The sequence below is a fragment of the Paroedura picta genome, chromosome 1 (genome assembly GCF_049243985.1).
Source record: "Paroedura picta isolate Pp20150507F chromosome 1, Ppicta_v3.0, whole genome shotgun sequence".
Classification (NCBI taxonomy): Eukaryota; Metazoa; Chordata; class Lepidosauria; order Squamata; family Gekkonidae; genus Paroedura; species Paroedura picta.
Window position 1 is genome coordinate 14,820,523 of NC_135369.1, and position 18,385 is coordinate 14,838,907.

An 18,385-nucleotide genomic window follows, 5' to 3' on the forward strand; every position below is an offset into this window, starting at 1 on the left:
CTGCGTGGACCACACAAAAGTGTCACGTGGACGCCTAAGTGGGAGGAGTGGTTGAGCAAGTGTGTGGAGCCTAAGCCATGAAGGGCCTTAATACGGAAGACCCAATGCCCGAGCACAATCATCCAAGGCAGGGGTAATCGACCTGTGGTCCTCCAGATGTCCATGGACTACAATTCCCAGGAGCTCCTGGGAATTGTAGTCCATGGACATCTGGAGGACCACAGGTTGACTACCCTTGATCCAAGGAACAGGCCTCCTCCAGTTAACAAATGAAGCTTCCAGGTTGTCTTCAAGGGCATCCCCAGACACAGTTCCCTCTATATCTTGTGACTACTAGACACAGATGGACCGCTGCTTCACATGATTATCCAGTCCCCTCTCGAAGCTGTCTATGTTTGTGGCCACCGCCACTTCCTTCAGCAGTGAATTCCACCCGTTAATCACCCTTTGGCTGAAGAAGTGTTTCCTTTCACCTGTTCTAAACCTACTGCTCATTTCAGCAATCTACTCTCTGGGTTACTGCAGCAAGGATCAGCACGGATGAGTCAGGCATGAGACCGATAAGGGAATGAGTTTCTGCCCTGGGCAAGTGCTTGTCATTGAAGCTTGCTCACGGCACCCCTCAAGGTGTACCTGCCTTGCCAGCCAGCCTCTCCTCCCTCTTGCCTGGGTTCAGCTTCATGGGGTCACCTGCAGCATCTTGACCTCAGGAGACAGACAATGGCCTAGGATAGAAATGGCCTCTTCTGATTGGGCAGCTGGCTCCGGGTGGAGAAACACACCGCAATTTCATTGGTGGGGCCTGGAGAGGGTGGAGTTTGGGGCAGGGAGGGACCTTAGCAGGGTACAATGCCATGGAGTCCACCTTCCTAAGCAGCCATTTTCTCCAGGGGAGCTGATCTCCGTTGTATGGAAATCAGTTGTAAAAGTGGGGGATTTCCAGGCCCCGCCAAGAGGTTGGCAACCCTAACTCCTGATTCTGTAAACTTAGGCAGATGGTGAGTGGGTGGGCAGAAGGGGCTGTGTTGAGCTTGGCTCTTGTGGGCCTTTCTTGCATGCCCAGGGAAAGGCCTATTGTCACTTTGAGGTCAGGAGGCGAATTTCGTTCAGGCTAGACTGGCCAGGGATCCATGGAATTGGTGTCACTATGGATGGGCAGGTAGCTGTGAATTTTGCAGGGGGTTGGACTAGATCAGTGGCCCCCAACCTTTTTATCACCGGGGACCACTCAACGCCGGGGACCACTCAACGCCTTTTACTGAGGCCTAGTGGGGGGGGGGGTAGTTTACTCCTCTACTCTCAACCACTGCCCTAGCGCTCTCTGATCGCTATGGTAATGTTTAAACATCCCTTCAAAATAAGATACAGACACGCCACAACAATGAAGTGTGTTGTAAAGGGCCGGGGGGGGGGGGGAAGGCATCCTTCGGGGCCCACCTCCAATTAGTCGAAGGACCACATGTGGTCCGCGGCCCACAGGTTGGGGATCGCTAGACTAGATCAGTGGTCCCCGCAAAGGCCATGGCGCCGGGCCATGGCTCTCCCCCCCCCCCCCCGCAGTAAAAAAACTTCCCAGGCCGCAAGCTTGCGGCCCGGGAAGCTTCTTACTGCGGGAGGGTGGGGAGAGGGAATCAGGGCCGGCCGCGCCCATGTGGGCGCGGCCCGATGCGCGGGCGCGGCCCGTGGGCGCGGCCCGATGCGTGGGCGTGGGCCGCGCGGGCCGCGGGCCGCACCCTGATGCCCTGCCGGTCCCCAACCTCAGAAAGGTTGGGGACCACTGGACTAGATGACCCCAGAGATACCGTTCAACTCTGCGATTCTGATCAACGAAGGAGGATGGCTACATAGACAGGGGTTTTTATGTACCGCCATTTTATTTGTTGTTGGAGGGGATTGCTAATGTTTATGAATGGGGTTGTGTAATTTTTATACTGTATATTGTTTTCATGACACTGTTGTGAACCGCCACGAGCCAGTTCACTGGGAGTGGCGGCATAAAAATCCCACAAATAAATAAATAAAAATTAAATAACCCCGGGAGGGGAGGAAGGGATAGATGGATAGAGACAGACAGATGGGTGTCACCTGCATCTTGGTGACAGTCCGCTCCAAAGCTGATGATGATCTTGCTTTTAAGTTTCACAAAAACCCTGAAAAATGCGGGTCCAGAATGCAGCAGGATAAATCCCGCAGGGTGGACTCAAAAGCCCCCTATGGCAGCCTGGCGAATACCGTCAAATGGAAAAAGCACTGACCCCACTCAAGCGTAACACCTCTAATCCTCTCCAATTTCCAGGCGCTTTAATGATATCAAGTGATCGGCTGCTATCAAAGGCTGCTGAGAGATCAAACAATGCCGACAAAGAAGCATATCTTTGTCCGACTGCAAGTGGGGATTGTCCCTCGGAGCAACCTAGCCCGTCTCGGTTCCAAGGGCAGGCCCGAAGCCAGACGGAAAAGGGTCAAGCCTGGGTGGGTCTGGACGGAAGCTGTGATCGACCAGTTCGACCACTTTCCTTGAGACAGGCTGTTTCAAGACTGGCCTAGAATGAGCTACAACATGACCAGCCACTTCTTTAACCAAGGAACAAGAAGAGTTGGTTCTTGTATGCTGCTTTTCTCTACCCGAAGGAGTCTCAAAGCAGCTTGCAGTCGCCTTCCCTTTCCTCTCCCCACAACAGACACCCTGTAAGATGGGTGAGGCTGAGGGAGCCCTGATAGTACTCCTCAGTCAGAACAGCTTTATCAGTGCTGTGTCTAGACCAAGGTCACCCAGCTGGCTGCATGTGGGGGAGTGCAGAATCGAACCCGGCATGCCAGATTAGAAGTCCGCACTCCTAACCACTACACCAAACTGGGAAAGGAACATCTTGTAATGATGGTCCTCCTACGTTTCTGAGAAAATGAGGGTCATAGAAACTGGAAGAGCTGGAAGAGAACCCAAGGTCCATCTAGTCCAGGGGTAGTCAAACTGCGGCCCTCCAGATGTCCATGGACTACAATTTCCAGGAGCCCCTGCCAGCGAATGCTGGCAGGGGCTCCTGGGAATTGTAGTCCATGGACATCTGGAGGGCCGCAGTTTGACTACCCCTGATCTAGTCCAACCTCTGGCCCAATGCAGGAAATTCACAATTCCTCCTCCTCCCCATTCTCCCAGTGTCCCCTGCTCTGTGCCCAGAGAGAGGCAAAGAACCCCTCCAGGATCTCAGCCAATCTGAAGAAGAAATCCTTCCTGACTCCAAAGTGGTACTCAGCAGTGTTCAAGCAGAGGCTGGGCAGATACTGACCCTGGATGCTTGAGACTGATCCTGCATTGACCAGTGAGTTGGACTCGATGGCCTGTAGGGCCCCTTCCAACTCTATGGTTCTAGGATTCTATGATTCCCCCTGGGCCTATAAGAAAGGACCACAAGAGCAGACCACTGGCTCATCCCTCCCTGCCCTCCCTCTCCCCATCTGCCTAGATTCATAGTGAGTCACAGAATCAGCGCTGTTGTCAGATGGCCATCTGGCCTCTGCTTAGAAACCTCCAAAAAAGGGGAGCCCACCAACTCCCAAGGAAGCCCAAGGAACTGCTCTGACTGTCGGGAAGGTCTTCCTAATGTTTAACCGAGAACTCTTTTGACAAATGGCAACCTGGTGGTCCAGACGCTTCAACCCACCCAATCTGATCCAAAACTGGCACCCGGGAGGGAGCACAGCATGTGCAGAGAACCAAACGAAAGGATCACTGCCAATGGTCGACTCCTTCTCCTGCATGGCCCCTTCCCACTCCTGAATCTATGATTCCAGGCAGTAAAAAGCAGAGTACAAACCCCCCCCCCCCTGACTCTTCTCTGTCTCCTTCTGTCGTTCCAGATTCCCAACAAGGTTTTACATTTGGAAGCTCAAAATCCCTGAACGTTCCGGAATCCAAGCAGACCCATGCGGTTCCAGGCTGAATCATTCCGCTTGGACCTCTGCCTCTGCAGCAGCCAGCCACAAGATCACCGCCGTCTCAGGAGGTCAACCTCACAATGGCCTGGCAAGGTAGCTTCCCACCCAGAAGCCTCCCAGGCCAACCAGCATGGGCGTCTCCAACACCACACCAAAACAGCATCTCTTCCCCCGAGACACGAGTCCCTTCCGGTGACCTAGGCAGACAGGCCAAAAGCAGAATTCCCCAATCTGTCCTTGGGACTCAGTGCTGGGAAACATGAGTAAGGCTGGCCATAGTTCGCACAAGGGAACGACAGAAGGTTGGAACAGCTTCTTGGTGAGGAAAGAGACGGCCAAGGGGGTGGGGGTGGGGGGGACAAGAGGTTTATAAAATTATGCGCAAGGGGGAGAGTTACCAAGACAAACTTCCCTCCCTCTCCCAAAATACTGGCACTCAAAGGCTTGCAATGAAGTGGATGGGAAGGAGGTTCAAAAGGGAGTAAAGACTACTTTGCACTGTGATTAAGGTGTGGGATTTGCTGCCAGAGGATGGACACCTGGCACAGCCAGGCTTAGAAGTGGATTGGACCAGGGGTAGTGAACCTGTGCTCCTCCAGATGTTCATGGACTACAATTCCCATGAGCCCCTGCCATGAGCTCATGGGAATTGTAGTCCATGAACATCTGGAGGACCACAGGTTGACTACCCCTGGATTAGACAGACTGATGGAAGACACGTCTATCATGGGCTTCCTGCCCTGGGTTTTATACAGATGTTTGTAACCCGCCACGAGTCGTTGGGAGTGGCGGGTAAGAAATCTAATAAAGAAGAAGAAGAATCAGAGGCAGGCCACCTTTGCATCCCAGAGCCAGGAGTCAACATCAGGGGGGAAAGCTCTGGTCCCTAGGTCCCCTTGCTGGATCTCCAGAGAAACTGTGTGGCCACCGCGTGGGACGGGACGCTGGTCTTGGTATGGTAGAGGCGGCTGCCTCTAATCTGGAAAACTGGGTCTGATACCCCACTCCTCCAACCCACCCCCCGATGAAGCCTGCTGGGTGACCTTGGGCCAGTCCCAGCTCTCTCAGAACTCTCCCTCAGCCTCACCTACCTCACAGTGTGTCTGCTGCGGAGAGAGGCAAAGGTAAGCGATGGTAAATCACTTAGAGATTCCTTCTCAACATTGGACAAAATTAAGAGGGTGCAGAGGAGAGGAACAAGGATGACTCGGGACCAGTGGGCCCCGCCCTCTGAGGAAAGGCTGAGGGACTCGGGAATGTTCAACCTGGAGTAGAAGAGGCTGAGAGGGACATGATGGCTCTCATGAAGGATTTGAAAAGTTCTCAGAGGAGGGCAGGGAGTGGCTCCTGTTGGCAACCGAGGAGAGAACCTGCAGGCAAAGGTTTCAACTACGTGTAGAACGATATTGGCTGGATACTAGGAAAAACATTTTCACAGCCCGAGTAGTTCAGCTGTGGAATGGGCAGCCTGAGGAGGTGGGGAGCTCCTTCTCACTGGCAGTCTTCAAGCAGCGGCTGGACAGATACTTAACATGGTGGGCACCACCCACCTTGCAGGGTCTGTTGTGAGGAGAGGAAACGAAGGGGATTGTAAACTGCCCTGAGACTCCTTCACGTAGTAAAAAGCAGGATACAAAACCAAGCTCTTCTTCCTATGTTCTTGTGAAAGGAATTCACACAGGATACCCCACCCCATCCTCCAGTTTGATTAAAAGAGCCATTTCCTTTCAGACAATCTCTGCCAGATACCTCTTGAAGAAGAAGGGTTGGTTCTTATATGCTGCTTTTCTCTACCCGAAGGAGGCTCAAAGCAGCTTACATTTGCCTTCCCTTTCTTCTCCTCACAACAGACACCCTGTGGGGTGGGTGAGGCTGAGAGAGCCCTGATATCACTGCTCGGTCAAAACAGCTTTAGCAGCGCCATGGCGAGCCCAAGGTCACCCAGCTGGCTGCATGTGGGGGAATGCAGAATCGAACCCGGCATGCCTGATTAGAAGTCCGCTCTCCTAACCACTACACCAAGCTGGCTCTCACCAAACATGTGAAGCCCCCTAATTGGTGAAGACTCCAATCAGACTTGAAGTCCCCTTCAGACTTGCCGATCTATTTGGGCTTCCATGTCTCACAGATGCAGAAAAACTCACCATGGGCAGTGATGATCCATGCGGCGCACGCAGCGGTGGCATACCCGGCAGTGGTGAGCCCTAGGAGGCCGGTACGTCTCGCAGCGGTTGCACACGGTCCAGTCCTCGTTATTCTGAGAGAAACATGGAGGAAAGAAGCCATGGGACCAAAGGCCACCTCCCTGGGCCATTCATTGACTAATTCTTACTTCAGAGTAAACCTGCACCTAGGCCGTGCCACTATAGGTGAAATCTCTTCTCACTGAACATTCGAATACCAGAGCCAGGAGGCGACACCAGGGGAAGGTTTCGGCCTCTATGCCCTGTTGCTGGCTGTCCAGGTTGGTCAGTCAGTGTGTAAGGCAGGAAGCTGGACTCTCCCTGGTCTGACCCAGCAGGGCTCTCCTGTGTCCTTATGAGGGGAAGGCCTCAGCCTCCCTGCCCTGTGGCTGGCCCTGCAGAGGGACTGGCTGGCCCCTGTGTGAAGCAGGAGGCTGGACTGGAGGGACCCTCCCTGGTCTGACCCAGCAGGGCTCTCCTGTGTCCTTATGAGGGGAAGGCCTCGGCCTCCCTGCCCTGTTGCTGGCCCTGCAGAGGGACTGGCTGGCCCCTGGGTGAGGCAGGAGGCTGGACTGGAGGGACCCTCCCTGGTCTGACCCAGCAGGGCTCTCCTGTGTCCTTATGAGGGGAAGGCCTCAGCCTCCCTGCCCTGTTGCTGGCCCTGCAGAGGGACTGGCTGGCCCCTGTGTGAGGCAGGAGGCTGGACTGGAGGGTCCCTCCCTGGTCTGACCCAGCAGGGCTCTCCTGATGTTCTTGTGAGGGGAAGGCCTCGGCCTCCCTGCCCTGTTGCTGGCCCTGCAGAGGGACTGGCTGGCCCCTGTGTGAGGCAGGAGGCTGGACTGGAGGGACCCTCCCTGGTCTGACCCAGCAGGGCCCTCCTGATGTCCTTGTGAGGGGAAGGCCTCGGCCTCCCTGCCCTGTTGCTGGCCCTGCAGAGGGACTGGCTGGCCCCTGTGTGAGGCAGGATGTTGGACTAGAGGGACCAGGGTGTGGCCTGCCTGATGGATGGGGCCAGTAACAAACTGTGAGAACCCTAGTGTTGCCATGGCTTACAGCAGATCCAGCCCATTTCTAGAGGGCAGCAGGATTAGAAGTCTGGGGAACCGTAATTACCAGGCTGCTGCCATCTCCAGGAGAGCTGGCAATGCATGTGGAGGTTCGCTGGGCACGTGGTATACCAACCGGATGGCCAAGTTCTCAGTTGTGCCCCACACGAGGCCAACACATTCAATTCCTGGGATTGACAGTGCAGGGAGTGCTGTGAAGGAGAAATCCCCACAGATGAGGATTGCCACCCCTCCTCCCTGTCCCGCAGTCTACAACTGATGGAGGACGGAGAACCCGGTAGGGGCTAGTTCTTTAAGGGTGACTGTTTCGCCCTCCCTGGCCTAGGTTTCCATCACGCAAGCCAGGTCCACTCTGTGCTCTGCAGAGTAGAGGCTTCCTTGTTGATCGACCTGGCATTGCACAGCATCGGTGTCTGAGGCGGGTTATTCACCTTTGCCTCAACCCGTTACCCGTGAGACGAGGCAGAGGTTGGAAGGGGTTCGAGCATGCCCATATCTCAAATCCCTTTTCTTGTTGGACTGGATGGACCACTGATCCAACAGGACTCTTCTGATGCTCTTAAACTCTCTGATAGGGAAAAATACTTACACGCAATGAGGAAACTGGCATATCAGATACTGTTATGCACTGAGGGATATCCAACCACGCACAGACTGAAGCAGGATAGACCACAGGTTTACCAGTTCACCAAATAAGTTAATGCATACATTGATACACCACCTTTCCACCCAACCTGTGTTCCCCCCCAAAGTGATGAACCAACAATGTTAAGATACAGATAAAAACACGCAAAATATTTAAATCAAATGCACAAATGCAAGCCCAAAGGGAATGTCCATCTGCACAAAAAAAGAACAATTAACTATATCGTTTGTGCCAAGGAGGAAAACCTATGCAGATGGCTATCTGCATAAACTCCAGCATTCTGGGTTGTATCCAACTTGCTCCCTTGGCAGAACCTCTGTAGGCAACAGCCTCCTCAGGAGAAGGAGCTGAGTTCCACTGGGGCAGGGGTAGTCAAACTGCGGCCCTCCAGATGTCCATGGACTACAATTCCCAGGAGCCCCCTGCCAGCATTCGCTGGCAGGGGCTCCTGGGAATCGTAGTCCACGGACATCTGGAGGGCCGCAGTTTGACTACCCCTGCACTGGGGTAACACAGATTCCCCGCTGGCAATGACACTGGGAATGAGTGTCAGGGAGGGACCCAACTCGGTGCCAGCACGGAGGGACCCAACTCTACATGCAAACAGAAGCCCTCTCTTCAATGTCTCCATGCTCTCTGGGAGGCATCTGCCCGAGGCCTAAGAGCCACTGCCACGCAACACAGACTATGGCCTGGCTCCAGAGAGCGCGGCTGGATGGCCCAAGGCAGAGAGCTATTACCCGACATGGGGGTTAACGACTCACCCGGCTGCCCTTGTGGGATGAACTGCTGCTGCTCCGGAGGTCAGAGAAATCAAGGGCGGTGTCGGGGAGCGGGACCATGCCTGGAAAAGGACCAGAGGTCACAATCCTCCGCAAAAACACAAAAAGCCACTATCACCGCTGCTTTGCAAACAATATAAAAGTGGGTGAGATTGAGATTATAGTCCCTAGGCTATTGGCAAGTGGTCATCTGCACACAGCCTGCCATACCCTGCTCCCTCCACCCCTCCTGGCAGCTCCGCTTATGAGGAAGAAGAGGAGTTGTTTTTTATACCCCGCTTTTCACTGCCCGAAGGAGTCAGCGGCTTACAATCGTCTTCCCTCTTTGGGGGTCGAACACCCTGTGAGGGAGATGGGGCTGAGAGAGCCATGATAAGACTACTCTGGGAGAACAACACTGTCAAGGCTGTGACTAGCCCAAGGTCACCCAGCTGGCTGCAAGTCAACCCTGGCTCGCCAAATTAGATGCTGCCACTCTTAAGCACGACACCACGCTGGCTTTATTATGGCTTCCCTTCAATCTTTCTACCAGTGCTGAGGGTATTTTACAGAGGCCACCACCCCTATTAGAACAAGCAACCCTCACTCTGGCCTCTGTCACCTGGGCAGGCAACCAGGGGCAGTTAAGTAAGTAGGTAAATAGATTCAAGTGGGCAGCCATGTTGATCTCACGCAGCAGAACAAATTTAGAGTCCGGTGGCACCTTTAAGACCAGCGAGGTTTCATTCAACATCCATGACATTGTATCAGGGGAAATGTGCACCCGCACTCAAAAGCTCATGCCTTGAATAGAACTTTGTTTGTCTTAAAGGTGCACTTGTCACTCCACCATCCTTATCCATGGTTCCTCTATATATTTCTGAAATAGCCTGCAGGGTGGAACGTGTCCGGCTGTCGAGTTGGAATAGGACTGCGGGAGAGAGAGACAGAGAGAGCTGCCCCAAACTGCAAACCAGCCCTAATTACCTGCTATGCCTCCTGTTGTGAGGCTCACAGAGACAGGCAGGGAGAGGGAGATTTGCACCTCCCGGTGTCCCCTGGGTCCTAGCGCCCATTACATTCCTGTTTGCAATGGGCTTCCTTGCTAGTGTGTGTATGCCTGGAAATACTGCCTCGATGCCCACGTGGATGCAAATGGTGGTGAGCAACTTTATTTAAAACACTTATAAGCCTGCGCTTTCCCTGCAACCGCAAGACCCAATTCCTCGCTTTGCTCATGCGCTGTCAGACTGATCTCTCTCTGCTCCCTTCCCTTGGGTAGCTCAGTGTTTTGTGCCAAACCAGACAGGAAGCAGGAAGGTTTGTGGACACATCACCCAAAGCAGGTTTTTCCTGGTAATCGAGATGCTGCCGCCAAATTAGATGCTGCCGCTCTTAAGCACGACACCACGCTGGCTTTATTATGGCTTCCCTTCAATCTTTCTACCAGGCACTTTCTACCAGTGCTGAGGGTATTTTACAGAGGCCACCACCCCTATTAGAACAAGCGACCCTCACTCTGGCCTCTGTCGCCTGGGCAGGCAACGAGGGGCAGTTAAGTAAGTAGGTAAATAGATTCAAGTGGGCAGCCATGTTGATCTGAAGGCTAATTTAATTTTTTTTTTTTAGAGTTCTAGCATAATCTAACCCTCTGGGTCCGGTTCTGGAGGAAGGAGTGTATCCAGCGCAAGGCTGTACCCCGTATCCCCGTACTGGCAAGGCGGTGGACCAATATCTCATGGTCCACGATGTCGAAAGCAGCCGACAGATCCAGAAGGACCAGCACGGCTGACCCACCTCTATCCAGCTGGCGACGGAGATCATCCAGCAGGGCGACCAACACCGTCTTCACCCCGTGGCCAGGGCGGAAGCCAGACTGATATGGATTGAGTGTTGAAGACTACAGAAGACTACAATTATATGTTGAAGACTACAGTGATTACAGAAGACAAATTGCAAGCACAATTGAATTAGGTGTGATTAAACAGAGAGGCAGTAGGTGTGGAGGTATCAGCATTGATAATGAGACAGGAAACCTAGGTCTCGATCCAGTCCAGGAGGCTGCATTGCCTCTGCTCCAGAAGGTTGACATTGGGCAGCTGATGGGGAGGGCAGATATTTTCAGGTATCCGTAGAAGTGAGCAGTGACTCCTGAAAGCTCCTTCCCTGCCACAAATGTTATAAATGCTTAAGGTGCTCCTGGACGCTTCCTCTTTTCTACTTCTTAATCTTTAATTAGCAAGTTTTTAAAAATAGTTTCCAACTGCACATAGAGATTATCTATTTTGTTGAATCAAAATGCCTCCTATTTCTGAACTGTGATGCCAATAGTTGTTGTTGTTAGGTGCGAAGTCGTGTCCAACCCATCGCGACCCCACGGACAATGATCCTCCAGGCCTTCCTGTCCTCTGCTATTCCCCGGAATCCATTTAAGTTTGCACCGACTGCTTCAGTGACTCCATCCAGCCACCTCATTCTCTGTCGTCCCCTTCTTCTTATAACCAATAGTTATACATGCAGTCTGAAAGCTCTGCCCATGAGGCTGGGAGTTTGATCCCAGCAGCCGGCTCAAGGTTGACTCAGCCTTCCATTCTTCCGAGGTGGGTAAAATGAGTACCCAGCTGGGGGGTAAACGGTAATGACTGGGGAAGGCACTGGCAAACCACCCCGTATTGAGTCTGCCATGAAAACGCTGGAGGGCGTCACCCCAAGGGTCAGACATGACCCGGTGCTTGCACAGGGGATACCTTTACCTTTATACTGGTCTAAATGACTGCAAATGAACGACTTTGACTTTCATTCAGCAGGGCAACTATTCTTAAACCAACAATAAGCAAAGTGCCTTCCTTGTTTCCAGACGGACCAAGGAAGGACCACGGTGTCTCCCACCCGCCCCAATTAAAGTAGTTTATGGAGATAAAGCAAACCCCCCTAGGAACAGAATGCACCCCTCAGAATGATGCAGGCACATTATGCAACCGAGATGTTCTATCTCTCGGTGACGCAGCAGAGGCCGTCTTTGCTAGATAAATATTTAGATTTTAGCCTTTGGAAGCCAAAAAGCAAGCGGGGCGACGAATTTAAATAATGTTAAGCTCAGCTTCCGCTCCAAATGCCGCTGGCAAAGATGTCCGATGGCGCCTCTCCCCTTCACCCCAACCCACCCCTGCCAGGGATAAACAATGCTGAAGAAGAGCAGGCCCCAGGGCTCCCTTCCAGGGTAAGATGACACTGTCAAGGAAACCAAGGATGCGACTTCCAGCTGGATTGCAGGGAGCAGAGACGGAAAAAATAATCCCAGCAGCTCAGGAGCGCAGTGCCTCGTCCTGCAGCTGCTTTGCCTGGAGATTTATGCATTGTATTGTATTGTATTTATATATCACCCTCCCCGAAGGCTCAGGGCGGTTTACATGAAACAACAAAATGGTACAGGTAACATTATTCTGGTGACAGTGAGGTGGTAATAACAACAATAACATTAACATAACAACAACAACAACAAACATTAAAGGAAGGTGAAACTGCAGTAGCCTTAGCTCAACTCGGACTGAGACCCAGTGGTTGGGTGGATTTGTTAACAGTCATGGTAAGACAGGGGAGGGCTTGGGGAAGCGATGGACAGGTCGACCTCAACCAAATGACAAAATAGCACTGCAGAACGAGCAAGGGGCTGGCACTGGGCAGGGCAGAGGCCTCCCCCTGACCAATATACAGCTTCTAGCTAGATGGCTCCTATAGATGGCTGCCCTGACCTGGATTGTCTGGGCTAGCCTGATCATGTCACAGCTCAGAACAGTGGTTCTCAACCTGGGTCGGGATCCCTTTGGGGGTCGGGATCCCTTTCCACAGGAGTCGCAGCAGGGCAAACAGCTTGGCCGGGGGGGGGGGTGGCATCCACACAACAGTCTTGTGGTGTAGATCGAGATACAGTGTCTGTCTGTCTGGAGCAGTGGAAAATAGCGAGATCGGCATGGTAGGACAAGAGGCAGAACTGAACTGAGAAACCCCGGTGAAAAAACAATTTATATACAACTTGATTCCAAGCCTGCCCCTAAGGACTGGCTTTGAAGCCCCCCCCTGCGCTGAGCACAGCCCCGCCCCCTTAACCAATTATTTATACCGCTCCCCAAGCGGTGCACAGATCATGAACAATGGATCTTCATGCCATTGGCCAGTTTCAGCTTAATTTCTGTGAAAGAACACTTCCATAATTTTATGGTTGGAGGGACTGTATGAAGGGCTCACAGCATTAGGAAGGTTGAGAACCATTGGTCAGAAGATAAACAGGGTCAGCCGTGGTTGGTACTCAGAAGGGATACCACCTAGGAGGCCCAGGGTTGCTATGCAGAGGCAGGCCATGCTTTCTCAACCAGGGTTTTGGGCAACCCTGGGATTTCTTGGTGGCCCTGGAAGGGTTCCCTGAATGGGTGAGTGTTAGTTCATTTTTTAGATGGACCTAAGTGGCAGGATGACTTCAGAGGATCAGAGTGTACCGTGCTGGGAATCATCGAGTTGCAAGGGACCTCCAGGGTCCTCTTGTCCAACCCCCTGCATAATGCAGGAACTCTGAATTGTTCCTGGCATTGAACCAGGATCAGGTCTCGGACTAGAACCGAGAGCCTCTTGGAACGGGAATGAGATCACAGCTTCTGATCTAATCATATTTCCCAGTCACCTTGACTCCTAGGGCATCAACTAAGCGTTTGTACAGGGCCTGCAGAATCACAGCTCCTGATGTCGGCAGGTCTGCAGCCCTTTGATTTGGGTGTGTGTGTGTGTGGGGGGGGGGTACGCCCACATGAACTCAGCTTTGGAATGCAAAGAACTGTCTTGCTGGCTCAGACCAGCATTCTGTTTTCAGCAGAGACCATCAGTTGGAATGATTGTTCGATGCCACGTTTAAAACGTTGGATGACAGCCTCCAGTGACACGTCTTCTGGCAAGGTGTTCCATTGGATAATTGCATATACATTTGAGAGAGACCAAATTTTGTAGCCAATAGCCTCCAGTGGCATGTCTTAAGGCAAGGAGTTCCATAGGATAATGGTATATACCAGGATTAGTCAACCTGTGGTCCTCCAGATGTTCATGGACTACAATTCCCATGAGCCCCTGCCAGCAAATGTTAAAAACTGTAATCCATGAACATCTGGAGGACCAAAGGTTGACTACTCCTGGTTCTATACATTTGAGAGGGACCAAATGTGTGTTTGTGTGTGACCTAGCGATACACAGACCGTACCCTGGCTGCCTTCCAGTCCCAGGGGCAGAGGATCAGGTACTTACCTGGGTCTGCGAAGACAGCCCGCGTGTGACTGGCCAGCAGCAGGATAACAATGAAGTTGAACGCCACGGCGTGGAACGGACACCAGAGGCTGCGACAAAAGGAAGCGACAAGATCAGCAGCAGCCTGCCAGCTTTTTCCCCTCCCCTGCTATATTTCCCCAGGGAGCCGATGCCACGAAATCCGAGAGTTCTTTCTAACCCTGCATCGTCTTCATTGTGATCGCTAAAACTTCTATTATCGGGTTGCAAATGGCCCGTTCTGAAAGCAAAGCAGGGATCGGCTTACTCATGCAACCAGAGTTGGGTTTCTTTCTGGAAGAAAGGGGAGGATATAAATTTGGTGGCCAGGATCCAAAAAGTTACTTCAGGGGCACACAACAGTTTGGCAGTGCCCGATGGGGAGTCATATTTCAAGAAACTGTGCTAAACACGCTTCTCTGGAAACATCGATCTTTTAAGAAGAAATATGGCCTGGGGTTGGTGGGTGGGGAGATGCTGTCTGAAAAGCAGAAACCACAAGTCCCACTTGTCACTAGGAATAAGGGACATACAGTTCTCTAGATCTTAGCATACAGCCATGAAATCACTGCATACACACCTTTGTCGCTCTACCCTAAGCTCTCCAACATAACGTAGCAGTTAAGAGTGGCAATCCCTAATTTGGAGAACCAGGGGTGACCTTGGGCTAGTCACAGTTTTTCAGAGCTCTCTCAGTCTCATCTATCTCAGAGGGTGTCTGTTGCGGGGAAAGGGATTGTAAGCCGCTTTGAGACTCCCTCGGGTTGTAAAAAGTGGGGTAGGGGGAAAAAAACAGCTTAACTTGTGATATTAGACAGGTCACCAATTGGGTAGAAGAAGAAGAGTTGGTTTTTATACCCTGCTTTTCTCTACTAGGAGTCTCAAAGCGGCTGACAATCGCCTTCCCCGCCTCTCCCCACAACAGACGCCCTGTGAGGTAGGGGAGGTTGAGAGAGGGCTGTGACAAGCCCAAGGTCACCCAGCTGGCTACATATGGAGGAGTGGGGAATCAAACTCAACTCGTCAGCTTAGAAGCCACTGCTCTTAACCACTACACCACTCCGGCTAAGAAAACCTCATCAACAAACACGGATTACCTGTGGGACTCTGCCAAGTTCCATTCCATCACCACCACCCCTTCAAGCAGGTCCTTTTCCCTGGACATAAAGACAACAGGTTCCTGAGCTTCTGCAGAGCTCTTTTTCCATCCTGACAAATCTCTCAAGGAAGGGCTTATGACAAAAGGATGTTTAATTGTGCCTTGTCATTTGGAAGTGTCTACATGCATGCAAAAACTCACTTGCATCTGGCTCAGGGCCTGAGGGTGCCAGTGCCCCTGCGTGTACAGAGAGTTCGTTTCAATGGGAAAGGAATGAATCCCTTGACAGAGAGCTACAGTCAATATGAATCTGAACCTCTGCCAGGGTCTTTTACCTCTTCTGAGGAGGGATGAATCTTTCTCTACAAAATAAAGAATCTTTTAGTACAAAACAAGGTCCCTGCAGTTACCATGCCTGACATGCATGTTCCAGCATAGCCCAATCTTGTCAGATCTGGGAAGCTAAGCAGTTTTGGCCCTGGTTGGTACTTGGATGGGAGAAGTCCAGGGTTACTGTGCCAGCGGGGTGTAGTGGTGAACCAGCGGCAGCCTCTAACCTGATGAACTGGGTTTGTTTCCACGACACAACACTGGTCCCATTACATGATACAGTAAGCAGCTTAGGGTCTCTAATGGGGGGGGGGGGGACAAGACACAGTAGAAACAAATCAGCACTCAAGAAAGAAGCCTATGAATGACAAACCTCTACACGTATGCAAGGCACCCTTGAAGCTAAAACACCTCTGCACATATGCAAGGCAACCTTTTAAATATATAAAATTTATTTTATAGCCCACCCTTCCTGCTTGGTTAAGGATCTAGAATATAAAAAGGTAAAGGTAAAGGTATCCCCTGTGCAAGCACCGGGTCATGCCTGACCCTTGGGGTGACGCCCTCTAGCGTTTTCATGGCAGACTCAATACGGGGTGGTTTGCCAGTGCCTTCCCCAGTCATTACCGTTTACCCCTCAGCAGGCTGGGTACTCATTTTACCGACCTCGGAAGGATGGAAGGCTGAGTCGACCTTGAGCTGGCTGCTGGGATTGAACTCCCAGCTTCAGACAGCATTTCGCTGCCTTACCACCCTGCGCCACAAGAGGCTCTTCTAGAATATAGGGTGGATTAATTAATTATATTTATTGACCACTGCTCTCGGTCCAGCTGGCTCACAGCAGTTTACAACAGTAAGCAAGTCTAGAAGCTGTCACCTCTGCACATATGCATGGCAGCCTTTTAAATATAATAACTATATATAACTATATATAATAAGGATCTATTAAATTTGCAGATATTAAACTGGGAGGGGTAGCAAACATGCGAGAAGACAGAATCAGGATACAGGATGATCTTGACAGGCTGGAAAATTGGGCTAAAATGCATAAAATTAATTTTAATAGTGAAAAGCATAAAATTCTGCATTTAGGTAGGAAAAATCAAACACATGACTATAGGATGGTGAGACTTGTCTTGGCAGTAGTAAATATGAAATGATCTGGGGGTCTTAGTAGATCATACACTGAACATGAGTCAGCAGTGTGACTCAGTGGCTAAAAAGGCAAATGGGATTTTGGGCTGTACCAAAAGGAATATAATGATAATATAAACATCACACAAGGTGATGTTACCATTTTACTCCACTGGTTAGACCTCACTTAGAGGGCTGTGTTCAGTTTTGGGTACCACAACTGAAGAAAGATGTAGAGAAACTGGAGCATGTCCAGAGGAGGGCTATGAAGATGGTGAGGAGTTTGGAGCCCAAGTTGTATGAGGAAAGGTTGAGGGCCCTTGGTCTGTTTAGCCTGGAGAGAAGACAATTAAAAAGTGATATGATAACCATCTTCAAATACTTGAAGGGCTGTTATAGAGAAGATGGAGCAGAGTTGTTTTCTGTTGCCCCAGAGGGTCAGACCAGAACTAACGGGATGAAATTAATTCAAAAGATTTTTTGGCTAAACATCCAGAATAAGTTACTGACAGTTACAGCGGTTCCTCAATGGAACAGGTGGTGGGTTCTCCTTTAGAGGTTTTTAAGCAGAGGCTAGATAGTCACCTGACAGAAATGCTGATTTTTTTGAACTTAGGCAGGTTGTGAGTGAGTTGGCAGGAAGGGTGCCAGTGTTTGTCTCTTGTGACCCTTCCTTGCATACCCAGGGATTTGCCACTCCAGGCCAGGCTGGATTCAGGAGATTTTTTGGGGGGAGGGGGGATCACATGGGCATGGAATTGGGGTGGGCAGGTAGTTTTGAGTTCCTGCATGGTGCAGGGGGTTCGACTAGATGACCCTGGAGATCCCTTCCAACTCTATTCTAATCTAGGTCACCTCTGCAGATGTGCAAGGCAGCCTTTTAAATATATATGTAATAATAATAATAACTTTATTTATATAGCCCGCCCTTCCCGGTTGACTTAAGATCTAGAAGCTAGGCCGCTTCTGCACATGGGCAAGGCAGCCTTTCAAATATAGACACGATCAGGCCTCTGGGTCACCCTGGGCGCGTGCAGGAACTGTTCAGTCGTTGCAATGCTCAAGAAATCCTCCCCAAAATGGGCCCACTGGGGAGCCTTTCTCTCCAAGGGCAGGAATAATAGCCCCCAAACGCTTTCCAGACAAAAGAAACGACCCCCCACCCGGCCCTCGCGACACCGTGCCCCTGCTCATGTGCAGAGCGCCTCCGCCTCGTGCCGGGCGACGGCGCCCTTGAGCGTGTGCGAAGCGCCCTACCTGGCCCGGAACCCCGGCAGGAGCAGGACGTGCTCCAGGACGACGTAGTCGGCGTAGCCCACGCTGAGGTAGGTGAGCAGGAGGCAAAGGACCCCGCACGGGTCCGCCTGGCACCGCTCCTTCCCGCAACAGCGGCATCGCCCCCCGGCCGCCGCCGCCGCCGCCCCCATGGCAACCCCGGCTCCCACTTCCGGGCCCGCCTCCCCGCCCGCCGCCAGCCAATCGCGGGGACGGGGCGGGGACGCGGAAGCGAGGGGCGGCGCGGCCGCTGGGGCTCCTGGGAGTCTGGTTCCCATGGAGACGGGGCCTATGTGGGTGGATGCGATCTGGCGGCGGGGGTGATGCTGAGCGGCCTCGGCGTGCCCTTCAGCTGACCTGCCGGGCGAGGGCGCCGCTTAATCCGCTTTACAGGGTTGCTGGGAAGGAAGAGGAGCTTGTCTGCCGCTCGCGGTTGCCAGCTCTGGGTTGGGAAATTCCTGGAGACTTTGGGGGTGGAGCCGGGAGTGGGCGGGATTTAGAGCAGGGAGGGACCTCAGTGGAGTGTCATGCAAGGGAGTTCTTTAACATCCCCCTTCCAAAGCAGCCCCTTTCTCCAGGGGACGGATCTCTGCCGTCTGGAAATGAAAAATGAAATAATTTCAGGGGATCCCCAGGTCCCACCTGGAGGC

General features: G+C 52.1%; 1 protein-coding gene across 2 annotated transcripts in view; it reads right to left on the reverse strand.

Moving 5' to 3' along the window:
• The window catches only part of LOC143830492 (palmitoyltransferase ZDHHC3-like), a 35,325-nt gene extending 17,426 nt beyond the window's left edge, over positions 1-17,899 (reverse strand). The window contains exons 1-5 of one of the 2 annotated variants that reach the window (XM_077323051.1): positions 17,718-17,899; positions 14,995-15,054; positions 13,880-13,968; positions 8,597-8,676; positions 6,081-6,193 (exon numbers count right to left, since the gene is read on the reverse strand). In XM_077323051.1, the coding sequence (XP_077179166.1) occupies positions 6,081-6,193; positions 8,597-8,676; positions 13,880-13,968; positions 14,995-15,054; positions 17,718-17,887 (512 nt within the window). In that variant the 5' untranslated portion in view covers positions 17,888-17,899. The remainder of the gene's footprint in view (positions 1-6,080; positions 6,194-8,596; positions 8,677-13,879; positions 13,969-14,994; positions 15,055-17,717) is intronic. The other variant, XM_077323056.1, reaches the window with a different exon arrangement.
• Positions 17,900-18,385: the final 486 nt, after the last annotated feature.